This window comes from Perognathus longimembris, chromosome 26 (genome assembly GCF_023159225.1).
Source record: "Perognathus longimembris pacificus isolate PPM17 chromosome 26, ASM2315922v1, whole genome shotgun sequence".
NCBI lineage: Eukaryota > Metazoa > Chordata > Mammalia > Rodentia > Heteromyidae > Perognathus > Perognathus longimembris.
In genome coordinates this window covers 10,409,181-10,431,091 of record NC_063186.1, presented here as the reverse complement: position 1 = coordinate 10,431,091, position 21,911 = coordinate 10,409,181, and the positions used below count along the sequence as shown (strand labels likewise).

Sequence of the window (21,911 nt, the reverse complement as noted above, 5' to 3'; positions counted from 1 at the left end):
TCGCTCTCTCTCTCTCTCTCTCTCTGTCTGAATGGACTAAGGGTGACCTGTCCCAACCCGGCCTGATGATTCTTAGAACGTCTTTGTGCTGAGGCTGTGTGGGCCTCCCAGAAAGATGGGGGTGAAGGGGAAAGAGAAGCTGACATCTGAACTCGCCACTGAAGTGGGTGCCCGCCAGAGCCAGAGCCGGGTCCCCACTGAAGATCCTGTCAAAGGCGGCCGTGGTTCACACCCGCTTATCAGTGCCCTGGTGTGGAGAGGGGAGGGGCGGGTGTCTAAGAGGAGAGATAGGGCCAGGACAGGCCTGTCCACAGCTGCCTGGCTCCGCCACGCTCATTCACACCTCCTCAGCGGGGCCCTCACCCACCCTGGCACCCACACACACACACACACACACACACACACTTGGGCCCCCTCGAATTCTACTGGCCCCAAAGTGGATTTTTGCTCCATGTCCATTCAACACACAGTACACATGGCCGGGTGCACTGTTAGCGCACGCCTGTAATCCCAGCCACTCAAGAGGCGGAGATCGGAGGATCACAATTGGAAGCCAGGAATAAATAAATGTGTGTGTGTGTGTGTGTGTGTGTGTGAGAGAGAGAGAGAGAGAGAGAGAGAGAGAGAGAGAGAGAGAGAGATTTCTTTTAACTTCCAATGAAGCAGAAAAAAAAAATGTTAAGTGACTTGGGTCCAATGGCAGAGCCCCAGCCCTGAGTGGAAAAGCCAAGGAAGATTGTAAGGTGCTGAAGTTCAAGCCCAGTGTCAGAACACACACACACACACACACACACACACACACACACACACACACACGGAAAGGGAGGCTTTGAAATGGGAGCCTCACGATCCTAGCCTCCCTCGTGAGTAGCCAGGAACCACTGGCGCTTGCAAACAAACTACTTGTAAAGCATTCAAATAAAACAAAAACACCTATAAAGCAAGGCTGGGAACGTGGCCTAGTGGTAGAGCGCTCGCCTAGCATGCAGGAAGCCCTGGGTTCGATTCCCCAGCACCACATACACAGAAAATGGCCAGAAGTGGTGCTGTGGCTCAATGTGGTAGGGTGCTAGCCTTGAGCAAAAGAAGCTCAAGGACAGCGCCCAGGCCCTGAGTTCAAGCGCCAGGACTGGCGCTTAGAAAACTAAACTGGGGGAGCTGAAGCTACCAGCTGCAATGTCCTGGGTCACACTGGGGGCCCGGCGTGGCCTGAGGGTGGGTGTCTGAAGACGGCCACAGTTATTGCTGACAGCTCCAAGTTCAGTCAAAAGGACCAATGGCGCTGGGGACGTGAGATGGGGCCACAGTGCCCCCTAGTGGCCGCGTTGGGGAAGGACGGCTCCTGGGCGACCAAGGCAAATTCAAGTCTGAGCCATCCTGGGCGTGTGTGTGTGTGTGTGTGTGTGTGTGTGTGTGTGTGTGTGTGCATGTGTGTCACAATTCAACATGTCTCCCTTCCCTCTGACTGCCTGAGGGTTGGCTTGATACAAGAACAAAGGAATACAAGCCTGGCACTGGTGGCTCGCGCCTGTCAGCCCAGCTACTCAGGAGGCTGAGATCTGGAGGACCCAGGTTCAAAGCCAGCCTGGGCAGGAAAGTCTGTGAGACTCTTACCTCCAATGAAACCACCAGGAAACCGGAAGTGGCGCTGTGGCTGGAGGAGGAGGAGGAGGGGAGAAGGGGAGGAGGGGAGAAGGGGAGGAGGGGAAAAGGGAGGAGGGGGAGGAAGAGGAGAGATAGCCTCAAATCTAGAGACCAGGGACTGGCAGATGGAGAGGGTCAGCAGGCAGACTCAGGCTTGCTTTGGTTTGGGTTTTTTTTAATTAATTATTAATATTGTTGTACAGCAAGGTTTCGGCACGGCATGTTCAGACATGTAGATAAAACGCACGTGGCTGGGATTCACACCGGTGACTCTCTCTGGATCCCCTCCCTCGGGCCTCTGAGTTTCCCCCACCCCCCCACCCCACACCCGGCCGCCATGTTCCTCCCTTCTCCCTCCAACGAAGGGGCAGAACGAAGTCCCGTGGTTCGAAGCCAGCCGTTCTTTCTTCTTCCAATGAACCACCAAAAAGCCAGGAGTGGGGGAGCTGTGGCTCAGGTGTTCGAGCCCCGGCCTTGAGCAAACACGCAAAGGGACAACGCGAGGCCCTGGGTTCAAGCCCCAGCGTGTACACACGCACGCACGCACACACACACACACACACACACACACACACGGGGGCAAAATTCACTGGAATGTGCTGTACATACAGGCAGATCCAACCCCACCACTCATCAAAGCTAATTTAAAAAAACAAAGAAACATTTACCTGACTTTAACTGTAACCCCCTTGTACATCACCTTCGATAACAACAATAAAAACAATTTAATAAGTAAAATACAATTTTTAAAAAAAGCCCACGGGGGGGGGGGGACACAAAGACACCGTGTCTATGTGCCTCTGCCTCTGACCCTATAAAATAATATGCATCAAAATGCACTCCAAACATAAAATTAAAACAAAAAGACAGCCAGGTGCTGGTGGTTCACGCCCGGTCATCCTAGCTTAGAAGGTGGCAAGGTGAGGATCGTGGTTCAAAACCAGCCTACATAGGAAAGCCCGTGAGACTCTCCAATTAGCCACCGAGAAGCTGGACGTAGGGGTTGGAGCCGTGGCTCAGGTGGTAGAGCGCCTGCCCGTGAGCAAAAATGGCAGATACAAAGTCCAAGTCCCAGTCTTCAACCACAGTGAGGACACAAAAAAACCTAAACCGGGCAGCTGGTGGCTCACGCCTGTCAGCCTGGCTACACAGGAGGCTGAAAGCTAAGGATCAGGGTTCAAAGCCAGCCTGGGCAAGGAAGTCTGTGAGACTCTTAACCTCTAACTCATCACCCCCCAAAACAAACAACAACAACAAAACAACCCCAAAATCACTAAGCGGAGCTGTGGTTGAAGTGGTAGAGCACCAGCCTTGAGTAAAACATAAAATAAAATAAAATAGCTAAGGGAAAGTGTGGGGTCCTGAATTCAAGTTCTGTTTTTGTTTTGTTTTGTTTTATTTGGCCAGTCCTGGGGCTTGGACTCAGGGCCTGAGCACTGTCCCTGGCTTCTTTTTGCTCAAGGCTAGCACTCTGCCACTTGAGCCACGGCGCCCCTTCTGGCCGTTTTCTGTATATGTGGTGCTGGGGAATCGAACCCAGGCCCTCATGTATACAAGGCAAGAGCTCTTGCCACTAGGCCATATCCCCAGCCCCTGAATTCAAGTTCTGGTAGTGACACACACACACACACACACACACACACACACACACACACGAACAAAACCCCCAAACCCCGTCTAGGATGATTTCCTTATCCGGGCCTCCTCCGACTGCTCCTTCGCGATCAGTTCTTTAAGCTTCTGCACATAGCGACTCATGAAGTATTCATCGGGTTCGACGCCTGCATCCTTCAGAGTTTCCAGAATCTTCTCCAGACGGAGCACGGAGCGGGCCGCGTCCACCTTCCTGGTGCTGAGGTACAGCGTGAAGGCCTGGAAATCCAGCAGCTTGCAGCTGTCCACCGAGCAGAGGTCGTGGATTTCCCGCTGTCGGTCGAGGCCCGGGAAGAAGCGCAGGCCGGACAGAGCCTCGAGCTCCGGCAGGCTCACCTGGAACTCGGTCAGTGCGGGCTGGAAGCCGATGGCTTCGTTGGGCACCACGAAGGCGCCCAGGGCTAAGGGTTCGGGTGATTCCCGACTCCTCCGAGCCAGGATCACCTTGTAAAGATGCGAGGGTACCGCCACGTTATCCGACCCGATCACCTGCAACGCAAGCCGTGGAGTGTAAGGACCTGATTTGCCCCCTAAGGCTGAATGCAAGCCAGGCTTATGACTGTCATCTGAGCTACTTGGGGGGGGGGGGGCGGTGTTGAGATCTGGAGGATCACGGTTCGAGTTCAGCCTTGGTAGACAAATCTGAGAGAAAGTGGTCTCCAAGGAACCAGCAAAAAGAAGTGGAGCTGTGTCTCAAGTGGTAGCCTTGGGTGAAAAAGCCAAGAGAGAGCAGAAGGCCCAGAGTTCAAGCCCCCAGTACTAGTGCCTGCGCGCGCGCACACACACACGCACGCACACACACACACGCACACACACACACACACACACACGCACGCGCACTTGGGAGACTGAGATCTGGAGGATTCTGGTTCGAGGCCAGCCTGGGGCAGGAAAGTCTGTGAGACTCTGATCTCCAATGAAACCACCCAAAAGCAAAAAGTAGAGCTGTGGCTCACGTGGTAGAGCACTAGCCTTGAGTGAAAGAGCTCAGGGATAGCGCCCAGGCCCTGGGTTCAAGTCCCAGGACCAGCAAAAAGAATTAACTAATTAGCTCATTAAATTCCAGCCAAAGGTAAAGAACTAGCATTTCTACGGGTTTTTAGGGGGAAAAAAACCACAGTAATCAAGAGTATCTTCATTACGGTTCCATCCTCCTTTCTTTCCTTCCTTCCTTTTTTTTTTTTTTTTTTTTGCCAGTCCTGGGCCTTGAACTCAGGGCCTGAGCACTGTCCCTGGCTTCTTCCCACTCAAGGCTAGCACTCTGCCACTTGAGCCACAGCACCACTTCTGGCCATTTTCTATATATGTAGTGCTGGGGAATCGAACCAAGAACTTCATGTGTAGGAGGCAAGCACTCTTGCCACTAGGCCATATTCCCAGCCCCCTTCCATCCTTTCTTGAAGTCACTTTTTTTGGGGGGGGGGGGCTCAAGGTTGGTGCTCTACCACTTGAGCCACAGCTCCACTTCTGGCTTTTTTTTGGTAGTTCATTGGAGATAAGAGTCTCATGAATTTTTCTGCCTGCCCCACCCCACCTCCCCCTGGCTAGCCTCAAATTAGGATCCTCACATCTCAGCCTCCTGAGTAGCTGGGATGACAGGCGTGGCGTCTGATTTTTCAGGGAGGCTTCACTGTCCTGGGCCTTGATCTCTAGAAGCCGGTTCAACCACGGAGAGCTGCCACACGGTGACCTCAGCCCCGCGATGGGGTGATTCTGATGAGAGCTGTCGGGCGACTCACTTCTGATAAAAATCATTGCTATTCCTCTTCCCGCGGGCGCCCAGATCCCGGAGTTCTCAGAGGCCACCGTGATCTCCTAGATATTCTAACCGACATCTGTGCCTGACTGTAAGAAAACCTCGCTTGGCCCATTTTCTGTGTCTTATTTTTGGGGCATGGAAACAGACAATATTTTAATGCTGCCCTCTCCCAATACCTTATTTGTTGGTTTGTTGGTTGGTTTGGTGCCCATGCGGGGCTTGAGCTCAGGGCCTCTTGCTAATCCTCTACCACTTGAGCCTCACTTCTACTTTCCAGATGTTGGCTGGTTCCTTGGAGGTACGAGTCTCGCGGACTTTCCTGCCTAGGCTGGCTTTGAACCGCGATCCTCTACATCTCAGCCTCCTGAGGAAGCAAGAATGACAGGCGGAGCCACCAGCATCCAGCTCCACATTATTTTTTTTCCTCAGTTACCTTTCGGCCTTAAACTTCTGAATAAGGAACAGCGCGGTTCACGCCTGCCATTCCAGCGACTCAGGAGAGGCGGAGATCTGAAGAATCGTGGTACAAAGCCAACCTGGGCAGGAAAGTCCATGTGAGACTCCTATCTCCAAGGGACCACCAAAAAGCTAGAAGTGGAGGTGTGGCTCAGGTGGTAGAGTGCCAGCCCTGAGCAAAAAATAAGTAAATAACTCAGTCCCTAGGCCCAGAGTTCAAGCCCCAGTGCACACGCACACACACAGAGGACACAGAATGACATTCTGAACCTCATGCAAGTCACAAAACCCTGAATGGTACAAGGCCCTACTTGGTAACTGACGGTCTTCTTGCCATCGCTTCTAGTCTCAGGTAAGGTCAAAGGTCCAGACACTACCCAGACATCTTCGAATCTCTCCGTCAGTTCGCGGCAATACATTTCTATTCTGAGAAACAAAGCAAAACAATAAAGAAACAATAGTCTAGTAAACATATATGTAAAGATATCAAGACTTTACATTTAAGCCGGGCGCTGGTGGCTCGCACCTGTCATCCTTGCTTCCTCAGAAGGCTGAGATCTAGAGGATTGCGGTTCAAAGCCAGCCTAGGCAGGAAAGTCTGTGAGACTCTCATCCCCATTGAACCACCAGAAAAACTGGAAGTGGCGCTGAAGCTCAAAGTGTTAGAGTGCTAACCTTAAGCAAAAAGAACTCAAGGACAGTGCCCAGGCCCAGAGTTCAAGGCCCAGGACTGGCACACACACATACACACACACACACACACACACACACACACACAAAAATTAGTCAAGGCTAAGGGCTGTAACCCAGTGGTCAGTAGGCATTTGTTTATGCCTGAGTTCAATCCCCAATGCCAAACACCACAGAAATATGCAGTAATGCACCCCCAAGACTGATTTCAAAACATACTATTCAAGAATGACATGTTATTCCAACCAACTGATATACCCTAACAGTTTTAGATGGAACACAATTTCCATTTCTTTCTTTTTTTTGTGCCCATCCTGGGGCTTGAACTCAGGGCCTGGGTGCTGTCCCTGAGCTTTTTCACTCAAGGCTAGTGCTCTATCACTTTGAGCCACAGTGCCACTTTTGGCTTTTTGTGGCTAACTGGAAATAAGATTCTCACATTCTTTCTTGCCCGGGCTGGCTTTGAACTGCAATCCTCTAGAGAGCTCAGACTCCTGAGTAGCTAGGATGGTAGGTGTGAGACACCAGTGCCCGGACAAACAATGTATTTTATATACTTCCAGACTTACCTATTCCAATAGCCAGAATTATTTTCATAATTCTGAGGCACAATATTAGAAAGGTAAAAGGTTTCAGCCATAGCTTTCTGTAAAAAGAGACAAAAAAGAATCACTTACAATGAAAAGCCTTTCTCTTCCGAGATATTTCACAGAACAGACACAAAAAAAGCGCCCCTGCGGGGGGGGGGGGGGGAGGGAAACAACTTTGGCTCAAGTGGCAGAGTGCTAGCCTTGAGCAAAAGAGTCCAGGGACAGTGCTCAGGCCCTGAGTTCAAGCCCCAGGACTGGCACCAAAAAACAAAAAAAACCCCAAAAAATCTTGATCACACATTAGCTCTACACAATTAGTGTCAATGACATACATTTTAATAAGTAAAAACCATTCCTTCCGGAAAGAAAATTCTAGAATGATTATTCGAAATGGAGACTACTACAAGTGAGGCAGTTTGATGTGCTTTATAAAAATCCAAACTACTCATGTAAACTCCAAGCATTCATTAGAGCAGGCTCAATTGTAAAGTCCCTGAGGAGAATTTCTTAGCAACGGTCAACTTTCAGGAATTTTACCGGAGGTGTGATACAAAACTTAGCTCAGGGCTGGAAAGGTAGCTTAGCTGGCCTAGCACGCATGAAGCCCTGGGTTCGATTCCTCAGTACCACATACACAGAAAAAGCCACAAGTGGTGCTGTGGCTCAAGTGGTAGAGCACTAAAAAAGTTCAGAGACAGTTCCCAGACACTGAGTTCAAGTCTGAAAAAGAGGAGGAAGAAGAAGAGGAGGAGGAGGAGGAGGAGAAAAACAGAGGAAGAAGAAGACAGGGAGGGGAAGAACCAAGAGGAAGAAAAGGAGGAGGTGGAGAGAAAAGGAAAATAAGAAGAGAAGAAGGGAAATTTCCAAGTTGAAGATCTTGTTCCTAAACTTATGATGATTAAATCCCACAGTCTATATTAACGTCAGCGCACCAGGACCATCCCCCTGTCCCCCCAGGCCCCGCTCCTCCCCCAAATGTTCCTAAAGCCGGGCAGCCGTGGCTCACACCTGTCATCCTAACGAACTCAGGAGGCTGAGATCTGAACGGTGCCGTTTTTCAAACCAGCCTGGGCAGGAAAGGGCGGCGAGACTCTGATCCCCAAGGAACCAGCAAGAAGCTAGAAATGGAGCTGGGTGTGACTCAAAGTGCTAGAGCACCAGCCATGAGCAAAAACAAAAGCTCAGGGACAGCACCCCCGGGGACCTGAGTTCAAGCCCCAGGACCAGAACAAGCATAAATAAATAAATAAATAACAGAAAGCACTTACACTGGAGAATTTGTTATTTCCCGCAGGAGCCATATGGCCCCTAGACCAGCCGCTTCCAATATAGTCTTCGTTGTGGGCCCTGAAGGTTGGGGGGATGCTGGGGTCGGGCTGGAATTTGCAATGCTTTCTGTCTGCATCCCCTAAAGAAAAACACACCCAACGATCAATGGACCAATGGTTTCCGAGGTCTCCAAGCTAGATATAGTACGGGCTTAAGTCAGGTGCTGGTGGCTCACGCCTGTCATCCCAGCAACTCAGGAGGCCGAGATCTAGATGATCATGGTGGGAAAATCTGTGAAACTCTTCTTATCTCCAGTAAACTACTCAGAAAAAGCCAGAAGTGGCGCTGTGGCTCAAGTGACAGAGTGCTAGCCTTGAGCACAAAGAGGCTCAGGGACAGTGCTCAGGCCCTGAGTTCAAGACCCAGCACTAGTATAGACACACACACACACAAACACGATTACCCTAGGTCAGTGTTAAGTAAAAATAATAAATAATCCAATAGCTAAGATGTTGCTTTCATTTTACTACATAAGCTCACTTTTCTCCACCTCCTCCCCCCCCCAATACTGAGGCTTAAACTCAAGGCCTGGGTGCTGTCCCTGAGGTTTGGTTTTATGCTCAAAGCTAGTGCTCTACCACTTAAGTCACAGCTCTACTTCTTCTTTTTTTTTTTTGTCAATAACTGGAATAAGTGTCTCAAGATGTTTGCAATCTGGCTGGCTTTAAACCACAATCCTCAGATCTCAGCCTCCAGAGTAGCTAGGATGACAAACCTGAACCACCAGTGCCCAGCTTTAGCTCGTATTTTTATTTTTATTTTTTAATTTTTTACCAGTCCTGGGCCTTGGACTCAGAGCCTGAGCACTGTCCCTGGCTTCTCTTTGCTCAAGGCTAGCACTCTGCCACTTGAGTCACAGCACCACTTCTGGCCATTTTCTGTATATGTGGTGCTGGGGAATCGAACCCAGGGCTTCAAGTATACAAGGCAAGCGCTCTTGCCACTAGGCCATATCCCCAGCCCCCTCATATTTTCATTTTAAGATGATCTCATGTGTTCTGTTTTGCACAATTATATTTAAACAAGCTTATATGTACTGAGATTATAGGTATTTATAGACTTAAAATAAATTATCCTGAGCAGGCAGAGTCTGAATAAGGGAAGGTATCATTGCTATCTTGTTTATTTTGGGGGGAGGGGAGGGGGTACTGAAGCTTGAACTCAGGGATTCACACTCTCTCTTGGCTTTTTCATTCAGAACCACTTGTGCCAGAGCTTCACTTCTGGCTTTTTGCTGGTTAATTAGAAGTAAGAGTCTCGCAGACTTTCTGCCCAGGCTGGTTTCTATCCGTACTGTTCAGATCTCAGCCTCCTACGTAGTTAGGATGCCAGGTGTGAGCCATCAGCTCCTGGCAGTAGAAACATTTTTCGAACCTGCGATCCTCAGATCTCAGCCTCCCCAAGTAGAAGGATGGGTGTGAGCTGCCGATGCCTGGATACTCCAATGACTTCCTAGCCACCATACCCGTGATCTTGCTTTTGGAAATGTGTTCGAGGACCCAGCGAGGGACTCGTTTCGTCTGATCGTAGGACAGCGCGTGGTTCGTGTAACATCTGGTCTCTGTCCCAGCTAAAGGGAATCCAAAGTGTTCTAACACTGCTGTTTCTGTAGATCCTAAAAAGAAAAAGAAAAGAAAAAGGAGAAAACAACAAATAATTAGGGATCCCTGTAAAACTAAATGATTATTAAGAGCAGGATGATACATGGACTGGGAATACAGGATGATACATGGACTGGTACAGGACTGGGAATGTGGCTTAGTGATAGAACGCTGGACTAGCATGCATGAAGCCCTGGGTTCGATTCGTCAGCACCACATACACAGAAAAAGCTAGAAGTGGCGCTGTGGCTCAAGTAGTAGAGGGCTAGCATTGGACATAGAGTGGCTCAGGGAAACTGTCCAGGCCCTGAGTTCAAACCTCAGGATTGGCACCAAGGTTAAAAAAAAAAAAATGTTTGATGAGTTTGATCCTAAGCACTACAAATGAGTTATAATGATCATGAGAATAATAATGGTAAAGTCTCCTCAATCTGGCCCTCTCCTTTCGTGTGTGTGTGTGTTGGGGTGGAGGGGTGAGGTATTGGGGCTTGAACTCAGGGCCTAGCTGCCCAGGGTTTGGGTTGATACTCAGGACCAGAAGTGGGGCACCGGTCCCCGGCACCTCTGAGCCATCTCAGGGGGGCTGGAGAGCTGGAGGCCCGCGGTCTGAGGCCAGCTGAAGGGCAGGAGAAGTCCATGAGACTCTCCTAGCATCAGTAAAGCAGCAAGAGGCCGGAAATGGAGGTTGTGGCTAAGGGATGGAGCAACAGGCTTGAGTGGAAAAAGCTCAGGGCCGGGCTCTGAGCTCAAGCCCCATGGCTGACACTGACACACTCGCTCACACTCACTCACACACGCAGATAACCCGTGTGCTCATCGACCCCCTTAGCCACCCTCACTCTGGCCCAGCTCTGCACCAAGGCCCTGCGCGGGCTGTGGGGCGCGCGGAAGTTGTGCGTCGCCGTCAAGGTTCCGACTCCTCCCACTTCCGGTCTGGGAAGGAACTGGGACCGCGCCCCCCCACCCACCCACAGGACCTACTTACTGCTCGGCTCCCTCGCTGCCGCTGCCGCCGCTGCCTGGGCCCCCGGACGCCGGGACATCTGCCAGGCCGTCAGCCCCGCTCCCGCGGCAGCTCCCACGGCAGCCCCGACTGCAAAGCCGCGCAGGAATCGCCGGGAGCCTCCGAGGCGGGAAGCGAAACTCTTGGCAGCCATCTTGCTGGGATTTTTAACCGCCGAGCATGCGCACGGAGGATCTGAAGCTAAGGCTCCCACTTCGGGACTGAGATGCGCATGCGCCGTCGGAGGCACGCATGCGCGGTCGCTCTCCCTGGTCTGGTACCCAGCAGATTGGCAGAATGCAAGGTGCAGGCTCATCCCTCAGTGACCAGCCTGGAAGGCCGGTCTCTTGTCGGTCCATCCCCAGTCTACTGGGTGGAAAGTATAGTGTCTTGGGGGGGGGGGGGAGGGCTTGAGGGTGTGGATGTGTATCGTCCTGAGATTTTTTTTATTCTTTTTCCTAAAAGGATAGCTTGGCCAGGTGAGCCCTGAAGTCTAGTCTTCTCCAGCTACAAGATTAATCCTCTATCAAAAAAGTTTGCTGTTAACATAGCAAATCCCAGGCCAGCCTGGGCTATACAGATGTAGCGAGACTGTCTCTGAAACACAAAAAACGAGGAGGAGCAGCAGAAGAAGGAGGAGGGTGGGAGGGAGGGGTGGAGGGAGAAGAGAAAGAGGAAAGGAGGGAGGAAGGGAAGGAAGGAAGCAAGGAAGTCAGTCCACCCACTGCCATGAGACAAAGACAACCAAGTTGGTATTTTTTTTAACCTTTTTATTTTCATATACAAAAAGATAAAACTTGAAATAGTACTAGATTTTTCCTTCTATTCTGTTGGGGGTGTGGCAGCCTCTTGGGGGGCAGGGGGAGAACTACATTCACATCGGCTTATTTGAGGAGCCCCCCTCCCCCATACAGAGTTCAAGCAGCAACACCCTGACTGAACACATCTACATGGCAAACCTGACACTCGTTTCTAAAATTACCACAGGAAAAACAAAAACAAAAAAAGGAGCAAAGATTCACTGCAAATGAATGAACTATGATACAATGCTGTTTGTGTTTTTTTTTTCGTTTTTGTCCCCAAATGTTTACATTTTGCAATTCTAATTAAGGATATCTACTTTGGGCTATTTTAGACGTGTGTGTGTGAGAGAGAGAGAGAGAGAGCACACTTTTCAAATCCAGACAACAGGCTTAATTCTGTATAGATATTTCCTCTTTAAAAGGAAAAAAGACAGCTTTAGTACATCTTTTGTTAATTCAGTAGTATGCGCTATCGTCAGTTCTACAAAATCTTTTTATTTTATAGCTAGTGGTGAAGAAGTGACCGATGACATTTACACATCACATATTCTGATATGCAAAACAGTACTTCACAAATCGGAGCCAAATTTAAAAAACAAAACAAAACTTAAAAATCTACACGTCTTTAGTAAAACCGAAGACTCAAAAGAGCTTCCTTATTTCTAGGATCTGCAATCATTCACTATTCACCTTCCCAGAATTTGCTGTGACTCACCCTTTCCAACTGAGAAATATAGATACTTCCAGAACGCTGAATGAGGATTTGCCTACCCAAGTCAGGAAACACAGTAGAACACGACTTAACTGGCCATGGTTGGACCCACGCACACATTCACCCACAAAACCAAGACACGACTTCGCGTTATTCCTTCTCATGACAAATCAATGTACGCATTTAGAAGGAACGGGTTAGGAACTGAATTATCTAAGGTGGTAAAAGTTAAAACTTTATTTTCGCTCAAGGCTGGCGCTCTACCACTAGACCCACACCTCCAATATCTTAACTTTTTTTTGCTGGTTCATTGGAGATGAGTCTATCAGAATGAAAAACAAAAACCTGGGCCTTGATGTTCCTAAATTAAGATCAATGGCATCCAATTTCATAAGCACACCTCTCATGGAGTTGCAAGCCAAACATGATATTTCAGGGCTTTTGTTTTTCTTGTGGTGTGGAACTGAAATCTAAAAATGGTTCTAATCTGAGATTCAGTTTCTCAAGTACCATGTGATTTCTTCTGGGTTTGTTTTTTAAGAATTCTAGAAAAATAAAATATAAAAAAAGGGGGGGAAATCAAGCTGCTGGTGTTTTTCCTAATGGTTCCCTACCTGGTGGTAGGGAACTGAGGGCTCCCCTCCCAAGAAATCTCACAACCCCTGTGGGGCTTCAGACATCCATGACTTGAGCACTTGTCAAAGCTCACGTGTGCCTCATCTTTCCGACTTTCATCACCAATCACTATTGATACAATTGGAAGGATTGTGGTTTTTATCTTTCCCTTCCATAGAAATTACTTGATTCAACATTAAAACTAGTGGCAGTGTTTGGGACGAATATACCTATTTCCTTTTACTTTTGGATTTTTTTTTTTTTGAAGTGCTGGTTCTGGGGCTTGAACTCAGGGCCTGGGCTCCAAGTTTTCTTTGCTCAAAGTTAGCGCTCTACCACTTTGAGCCACAGCTCCACTTCTGGTTTTCTGATGGTTTCATTGGAGATAAAGAGTCTCACAGACTTTCCTGTCCCAGGCTGGCTTCGAACCACGATCCCCCAGATCCCAGCCTCCTGAGAAGCTGGGATGGCAGGTGTGAGCCACTGGAGCCTGGCTCCAGAAACCAAACACCCCCAGTACTCCATAAGAGGGACCCACTGTGACTTTGGGTCCCTGGGACAGCAGGACAGCCCAGGCAGGCAGCATGTAAGTGCGTGGCTGAGTGGCCGCTTTCCATCTTGGCCTCCATCTGCCACCTGTACCCCCCCAAGACCAAAATAAAATAAATAAAAACAAAAATTAAAAAATGTATTGGTGGTGAATTCTGCTGGTTAATTAAGCTTTCTTTCTTTGAACTGGTTTTTCTTTTTTTCTTTTCTTAAAAAAAGGCTCTTTAAAAAATATATACATATTTATTTATTTAAAATACATCAAAATGACAAATAGCCAGCCGTACCCTCCAAAGGCCTGGTTTCCTAGCAACAGATGCACCATGGCGGATGGTTGAGGTTTTTAATCCTGCCTTTTTTTTTTACTTTTTTTTTTTTTTTTTTTTTTTTTGAGGAATGTTCTACACATGAGCTTCCAACAAACTTGGATAGAAGACTGCCCAGTTTGGCTGCTGTTGCCTATTTTGTAGATTCCATGGCATAACAGACATGGCAGATCACAGGAAGCACCAATCGGGAGACCACGCCACACCAATCTCGCCACCGGCACCAGGGCCAGCTGTGACACAAGACCCCTGGGTACCATCTTTGAAAGAGTTTTGCTTGATCGCCAGGACCCAAGTGAGGTCTGAGGTATACGTGGTTCTTAAAAAAACAAAAAAACACTGGATTACAATAGTGTATCCAGAAATTAAGAGCTAGGAAAAAGGAAGGGGGGGTGGGGGTGGAGAAGCAAAGGGATTGGACTATAAAAGTAGAAGAAAAATAAAAAGCTTACAGCAGTTGCTTTTGAAGAGGGTGAGAAAAATAAAGGCACAACAGAATTACATTCTGAGATGGAGAAATGCTTTTTGCTCCCCCCGCCCCCCACCCCGGGGTATACAGGCTAGACTCCCAGCCTACTGGACATGCTGGAACTAAATTTATTCCAAGTATGAAAAAAGCAAGTGTAAAAACTGTGCAGGAACCAGCATGTACATGAAAACTGATTTGAAATGACACCTGAGGACCTCTTCTTCATTTCTGGCATTGTCTTGCCTGTGCCGTGCTGGTAACTGAGGGCTTGAACTCAGAGTCAGCAGGATGTCCCTTCGCTTTTTTGCTCAAGGCTAGAACTTTACCCCTCGACTCACATCTCCAGCTTTTCTTTTTGGTGGTTAAGTGGAGATGAGAGTCTCACAGATTTGTCTGCCTGGGCTAGCTTTGAATTATGATCCTCAGATCTCAGCCTCCTGAGTAGCTAGGATTATAGGTGTGAGGCACTGCTGACTAGCTGAAGATTTCCTAACAAGACTGTCCATCCATCCATCCTTCCATACACCGCCCATCCATCCGTCCATCGATCTATTCATACGCACATCCATCTATCCATCCATCCATCCTACCATCCACCCATCTACCCATCCATTCATCCATCCTTACATCCATCCATCCACCCACCCATCCATCCACCCACCTTTCTATCCATCCATTCATCTAGAACCCACAGCTTTCACCTGGGCTTCAGTGCTGCCCACTACAAATACCAGCGTGCGGCTTAATTATTCGCCATTTCTCTGTCCTCACCAAAACTCCTGTCCAGCTGTCCATCCACTCACTACTCAGGAGCCAAAAGGATACTGCCTTTCACTTCACAGCCAGGACACCAACCTTGCTAGGCAATCCAGAACTCCCTGGGGACACTTGAAGAGATGCCAGGCTGTGACTCGGGTTCTTTGGGGCATCCGGCTACCTCAAATGTTCAGCCACGAGCTATCTCCAACAGAGCCCTGACCTCAGGCGGCAGGCGGCATCACTGTCCATGTAATCTAAGCCTTTGTCCACATGTCCCACCCCTGCCCCACTGGGTCTAAGAAAAAAAAAATGACAACCAGGATAATTTGGTCCTCCGATCACTCGTTCTGGTGACACGCGGGGCCTTCATTGTATTTGCATCCCAGCACCATGGGTACCCGCTAGTTCTGTATCTTCCAAGCACCTCCTATGCGGGGAGTCCAGGAACAAAATCTCAACCTCAGAATGCTTGGTTCAACAGAAATCTCAAGGAACAGCTGTGAGCTGTCTATCCTAGCGACTCGGGAGGCTGAGATCTGAGGAACAGGGTTCAAAGCCAGCCCACGCAGGAAAGGTCATGAGACTCTTTATCTCTAATTAACCATAAAAAGCTGGAAGAGGAGCTGTGGTTTAAGTGGTAGAGCACCAGCCTGGCACACAAAAAGCTCAGGGACAGAGCACAGGGTCCTGAGTTCAAGTCCCAGGCCTGGCACGCATACACAAAAAACAAATCTCAGGAAACAAGAATAATGTGAGCCATGCCGTGGCCCAGGAAGCTGAGCTAAGCCACAATGGACTGCCAGTGAGCACAGAAATCCACACATATCCACACAATCCGTGTGCCAGTGTACCCTATCCTAAAAGAAAAACTCAGTAGCCTTGACTACAAAAAACAACAACAGAACAGCATTCTCATTCAAAACTCATTGGACTTATAAAAAAATAATCTGTGGCATTATAAAACAATCTTCACACGGTGTAGAGGAAAATCTGTGGGGTGAGGTAACAAAAAAAATAGATGGAAGAGCTATAGGACCTTTGTTGTTGTCTTTTTAAGTAAAATTTCAAGTGTTGGGGGATCTCTATTATATATAAAACCTACTCTTGTCTTATTTACAGTACTATCAAACAACATTAATACAAACATAATTCAGGAGAGAATTAGACACAGGGCCTGCACGGGACCAATAGCAGAAGTTCTCGGCACTCAAGAGACGACTCCATTCATTCATTCATTCATTCTTCATTCATTAACAAAAATCCATCCTCCCCCCACCCCCGAACCTGAAACACAACCAGTGGATCACAGTTCTAGTAACTGTGAGTCAAGAACAGAAACGTTTCCAAATGAATGGAATCGGTTTTTGCACATGTTCAGAAAAACCCACCACGCACACTCTTCACGCATAGATGTAGCAGGCTTATCAATGCCCCTACACAATCCATACATTGCCCTGAAGGAAAAAAAAAAATCCAATCAAATCCGGGTAAAGCCCATCAACCACACCCAGGCATCTAGTGCTGGGCACCAGTGGTTCACGCCTGTCATGCTAGCTACTCAGGAGGCAGAGATTAAGGATTACGGTTCGAAGCCAGCCCAGGCAGGTACATCCATGAGACTCTTATCTCTAATGAACCACCAGAAAACCAGAAGTGGTGTTGTGGCTCAAGTGGTAGAGTGCTAGCCTTGAGCAAAAGAGCACAGGGGCAGTGCCCAGGCCATGAGTTCAAGACCCATAACAGGCACACAAAAAATTTTTTTTTGAAAAAACCTACATCACTATCTCATGATGCCCTATAAAGACTCGGAATATGTTCATAATAGCTGGTATGAATCCTGAAATCTTACTTGCAGGATTACACCTGTAACCTTGAAAGCATTAAATGTTGAAAACAGATTGAAGACACATATATTCATTAATTGAACTGCTTGGCCAACTTATTTAAAACATAAAGTTAGGCCTTAAACTCCTCATTGCTAGGCTGAACACATTAATTCCTAAGTATTTTATTTAAAACTTTTATGGTGGGGGGGGGGGGAGGGAGTGGAGGTATTGGTACTGGGACCTGAATTCAGGGTCTGGGCACTGTCCCTTAGCACCTTCACTCAAGGCTGGTGCTCTACCACTTGAGCCACAGCTCCACGCCAGGCTTTTGCCAGCCCTTTGAAGATGACAGTCTCATGAACTTTCCTACCCGGGCTGGCTTTAAGCTGTGATCCTCCACATCTCAGCCTCCTGAGTAGCTGGGATGACAGGCGGGAGCCACCAGCACCCAGCCCAAATGAGAGATTTCTCTAGTAAATCCAGCTCCCAAGTATACGTGGCTGGCTGTTGAACATCTAGTACCAATTCTCAAATGTTTCATTCTGCAGTCTTATTATGTTATTAAGGGGAAAAAAACCAACACACAGCAGATCTTCATGATTACCAAGGGCGCATCGTACTATAGTGATTTAGCTTTTTTTCTGCATGTCTTGGAGATGCTACAAATTTCAACTGCCCACTGACAAAAAATAAGAGTTCTGTTTGCAAGCAGGGCTGCTTTGTCCCCTCGCTCTCATTTCGCTAACCTTAGTGGTTGGAGAGACACAGCGAGGCCTTATGACAGTTATTCAATCTATAGCCCTAAGACAAAGAAGCAAGATAAAAAAATATTAAAAAAAAAAAAAAAAAGATAGCCCAGGCCAGTGGCTTACACCTGTCATCCTAGCTCCTGGGGGGGGGGGGGGGGTTAAGATCTGAGGATCCAGGTTCAAAGCCAGCCCAGGCAGGAAAAGTCCCTGAGACTCATCTCAAACAAACAAACAAAAAAGCCAGAAATGATAGAGCCCTAGCCTTGAGCAACACAAACTCAGGGACAAGCATCTAGGCTCTGAGTTCAAGTCCTTGAACCAGAACAACAACAACAAAAGATGCTAACAAATAAGAACATGGTCCCAGCTAGGTAGAGGAAGACTCCCAACACTCAGGCCGACACAACAGGAAGGTCACCCTGGATAACAGAGGAGACCATGTTGACCACCTCTTTCCCTTGGCACTTTCTCCCTGCAAACAGCCTTCTGCTGAGGACCAGAGGTGCTAGCAGCAAACTCAGCTCATGCTCAGCTCACAGCGCTTGGATGACCACATCTTCAACCTGCTTTGCCCACCCCACCATTGAGAAAAAGGGGAGAGGAGGTTAAACAGGGTCCCCAGTCTCGACTTGATTTCTCCTTTGCTGGCTCACTCCTGGATTTCTCGAGCTACGAGTGACTTTCCCAGTTATCCGAGTGCATGAAAGAAACCAGAACATTCTCTGCCAAGCACCCCTGGCAAGTGTAGACCCCAACCGATCCGATAGGACAAGACCATACATAACGTATATCGTACTAGCCTTTCTTTCAACTCTCCAATTAGGCACCACAAAAACAACTGGAAACGGAGCTGTGGCTCAAGTGGTAGAGCACTAGCCTTTGAGCGGACAAAGCTCAGAGAGACAGCACCCAGGCCCTGAGTTCAAGTCCCAGGACTGGCAAAAAAAAAAAAAAAAAAACAGTTCTCTGGACTTTTCCAAAATATGTTGGTGTCAACTCAGAAGGTCAGACACAACGCGGGGGGGGGGCAGTGTGTGGGGACCCCCCATTGCCACAATTAATGCCAATCAGACTCTAGATCGTTTCATCCTAGTATAATACATGACTGCAAATACACACATCTCCCTGGGGGCAGAAGGCCCACCTGAGCCCCCTGAGCCCCACACTGGCAGACCAGGGTGCCACCTTTTTTTTTTTTTTGGCCAGTCCTGGGCCTTGGACTCAGGGCCTGAGCACTGTCCCTGGCTTCTTCCCACTCAAGGCTAGCACTCTGCCACTTGAGCCACAGCGCCGCTTCTGGCCGTTTTCCGTATATGTGGTGCTGGGGAATCGAACCTAGGGCCTCGTGTATCCGAGGCAGGCACTCTTGCCACTAGGCTATATCCCCAGCCCAGGGTGCCACCTTTTGCAGCACCACAGGAGAGGACCAGGCTGTCCAAAACCCCAAGATTCGGCACAGACCACAGAGTCTCCCACAACCAGCCTCACCACGCGGATACCATCTGCTGACACTTTTCTTTTGATGGCAAGGCCCTTAGGGGCTGGGCCCAGGGTCAACAAAGGAGAAGAGAAGGGATTGAGCCTTCCTTGCCTGGAATGTGTCGGGTCTGAGTGGGCTCTACACCAATGTTCCATACAATCTAAACCAGACCCAACTTCTCACAGGAAACCAAGCCAGCACAAGAAAGAACACAAAGAAAAAAAAGAAAAAGAAAAAGACACCCAAAGGAAATGGAAAAGCAAAGAGGGAAGGTGTAGTTTAGGGTTTGGCACTGGGCAGGTCTTTTTATTACTGAACGGCATTCCATAACGTGTGTCAGTGGGTTTTCTTTTCGTTTTCTTGGTGCCAGTCCTGGGGCTCGAACTCAGGGCCTGGGCACTGTCCCTGAGCTTTTTTTTTTTTGCTCAAGGTTGGTGCTCTACCACTTGCGGCACAGCGCCCCTTCCAGCTTTTACTTGCTGGTGAAGGCAAGGTGCCTCGCAGATTTTCCCGACGAGGCGCCTGGATCCTCTGACCTCGGCCTCCCGAGTAACTGGGATGACACAGGCAATAGGGTGTTTCTTTAGGGAGGATCGGAGCCGGGGTACAGAGAGAGGGGGTCCCCCAGTGCTGAGGAGAGAGACAGCTATGGAAAGGAGATATGGCACTTTGTCACAGAGATACTTTAAAGCTTCTTAAAGAAACAAGTGGGAAAAGGAGGAAAAAAAAAAAAAAAAAGAAGCAACTGCTGTAAGGGTTGGTTTTGCCATTTAAAAAAACAACAACAACAAAATAAACCTCCAAGTGGGGAGGAATACCATACCACAGCACAAGAATCAAAGAGAGGGGACCAGAGGGAAAATGCAGAACAAACAAAGGCAACACAACTCACCAAAGCAGGAATACCTGGCAGAAACCACATCACCTGGACCAGTGACCCATGGAAGAAAAAAAAAAAAAAGAGGGAAAGAACAGAAATTTAAAAATAATAATAATAATCTGAGCTCTGACAGGGAAGCAAAAATCACCTTCTCCTCACCACGCGTCCTGGGCAAACAGCCAGACAATGATTCCTTCCCCTACTAGCCTCCTACCAGCCAAGGGCGGCACCCAGAGCATGCGCAGAGTCGACGGAGGCACACTGAGCACGCGCAGGTAGCAGCGGCCTACTACGCGCGCACGCGCAGAGGGCGACGGCGGCACTCTGAGCATGCGCAGGTGTCGACGGGTGGCACACTGAGCGTGCGCAGGTCACAACGGCGGCATGCTGCGTGCGTGCGCGCGCGCGCGCAGAGGGCGAAGGCGGCACCACGGAGCGTGCGCAGGTGTCGACGGGTGGCACACCGAGCATGCGCAAGTGTCAGTGACGGCGTACTGCGCGTGCGCAGGTGTCGACGGCGGCACACGGAGCCTGCGCGAAGTCTCCATGGGGGTGGCACACTGGGCATGCGCAGGGTCCAGGCCCGGGCACAGCTCTGCAGCAGGAGCTCCGTCTCGAGTCCGTGCGCCCCACGTGGCCCTGAGGGCCACGGCTCGCCCGGTCCCCGTGCCGCGCCCAGGGCCCCCCCCCCACCTCCACCCCACCCCCCCAGGCTGCCCCGCGCATGCGCACACAGGCCCAGGCTGCCCCCCCCCCCGCGCACGCGCACACGCACGCGCCACCCACGGACACGAGCCGGCAAGTCTGAGGTATTTCCGGTTTGAGGTCCGCGGTCGTGAAGTTTCCTTTTTTTTTTTTTTCACCTTTAAAAAAGATTTTTTTTTTCCTTTTTCTCTTTTTTTTTTTTTTTTTCAAAACCTCGGAAGCGACGTCGACAACGAAGCTTGTGTGTGCGGCGGCGAGGCCTGCGCGATGGGCGACCGCACGGATTTTGTTGGAAAGTTAAAAAAAAAAATAACAACAACAACAACTGAAGCAACGCCTCATAAATTAACGAGAGGGATTCAAATGTCCAAACAGCAGCATTCAAGACATTCAGTGACCGGAGAGCAAGGGCGCGCGGCGGAGGCGCGGGAGAGCCGGGGAGGCCCCGATGGACAGACAGACAGACAGACAGACCGGCCCCCACGGGGAGGCCCGGGCCCCGCCACGAGCCGGGGTCCCGATGGACAGACAGACAGACAGACCGGCCCCCACGGGGAGGCCCGGGCCCCGCCACGAGCCGGGGCCCCGATGGACAGACAGACAGACAGACCGGCCCCCACGGGGAGGCTCGGGCCCCGATGGACAGACAGACAGGCCCCATGGGGAGGCCTGGGCCCCGCCACGAGCTGGGGCCCCAATGGACAGACAGACAGACAGGCCCCGCCACGAGCCAGGGCCCTGATGGACAGACAGACAGACCGGCCCCCACGGGGAGGCCCGGGCCCCGCCACGAGCCGGGGCCCCGATGGACAGACAGACAGACAGACCGGCCCCCACGGGGAGGCCCGGGCCCCGCCACGAGCCGGGGCCCCGATGGACAGACAGACAGACAGACAGACCGGCCCCCACGGGGGGGCCCGGGCCCCGCCACGAGCCGGGGCCCCGATGGACAGACAGACAGGCCCCACGGGGAGGTCCGGGGCCCCAGCCACAAGCCCACGGGGAAGCCCGGGCCCGACGGACAGGCCCCACAGAAGACACGGGGCCCCCCGACTCACTCAGGAAGCCGCCTCCGGCCGCGCATCTCCCCTGGATTGCTCCAGGAGGAAGCCCCCCACTTTTGTCAGTGTTGGGGCTGGGATTCGAATGCAGGGCCTGGGGTGCTGCCCCTGAGCTTTTTTTTTTTCTTTTTCTTTTCTCGGCTCAAGGTTAGCACTCTACCACTTGAGACACAGCTTCACTGCAGGCATTTTTTTTCTTTTTTTCCTGTTTTGGTGGTTTCATTGGAGATAAGAAATCTCATGGAATTTTTT

At 49.9% G+C, this 21,911-nt stretch overlaps 1 protein-coding gene and 1 long non-coding RNA gene across 3 annotated transcripts; one reads left to right on the top strand and one right to left on the bottom strand.

Annotated features, from left to right (window-relative positions):
- Window positions 1–1,371: 1,371 nt before the first annotated feature.
- LOC125342480 lies at window positions 1,372–12,001 on the top strand. The gene is made up of 3 exons (XR_007209228.1): window positions 1,372–1,411; window positions 8,688–8,690; window positions 11,890–12,001. It is a non-coding gene; the product is annotated as an uncharacterized LOC125342480 (long non-coding RNA).
- Window positions 3,303–10,887, bottom strand: Exog (exo/endonuclease G). Of its 2 annotated transcripts, none has more exons than XM_048334666.1 (6): window positions 10,708–10,887; window positions 9,587–9,736; window positions 8,061–8,200; window positions 6,772–6,848; window positions 5,824–5,938; window positions 3,303–3,786 (listed from the first exon to the last, which is right to left on the bottom strand). In XM_048334666.1, the coding sequence occupies exons 1-6, from the start codon at window positions 10,877–10,879 to the stop codon at window positions 3,322–3,324; spliced, it is 1,119 nt and encodes a 372-aa protein (XP_048190623.1). In that variant the 5' UTR covers window positions 10,880–10,887; the 3' UTR covers window positions 3,303–3,321. The 2 variants fall into 2 exon arrangements, with proteins under 2 accessions (XP_048190623.1, XP_048190624.1); XM_048334667.1 differs by lacking the exon at window positions 10,708–10,887 and adding an exon at window positions 10,285–10,420.
- Window positions 12,002–21,911: the final 9,910 nt, after the last annotated feature.

Bases quoted from the DNA above. Each gene is read 5' to 3' on its own strand.
- Exog (XM_048334666.1), bottom strand. From the start codon at position 10,879: ATGGCTGCCAAGAGTTTCGCTTCCCGCCTCGGAGGCTCCCGGCGATTC. The intron at 6,849-8,060 runs GTAAGTGCTTTC...CTCTTTTTACAG, and splicing joins GAAATAACAAATTCTCCAGT to AAAGCTATGGCTGAAACCTT. The intron at 3,787-5,823 runs GTAGGGCCTTGT...CTTGCGTTGCAG, and splicing joins AGAAGACCGTCAGTTACCAA to GTGATCGGGTCGGATAACGT.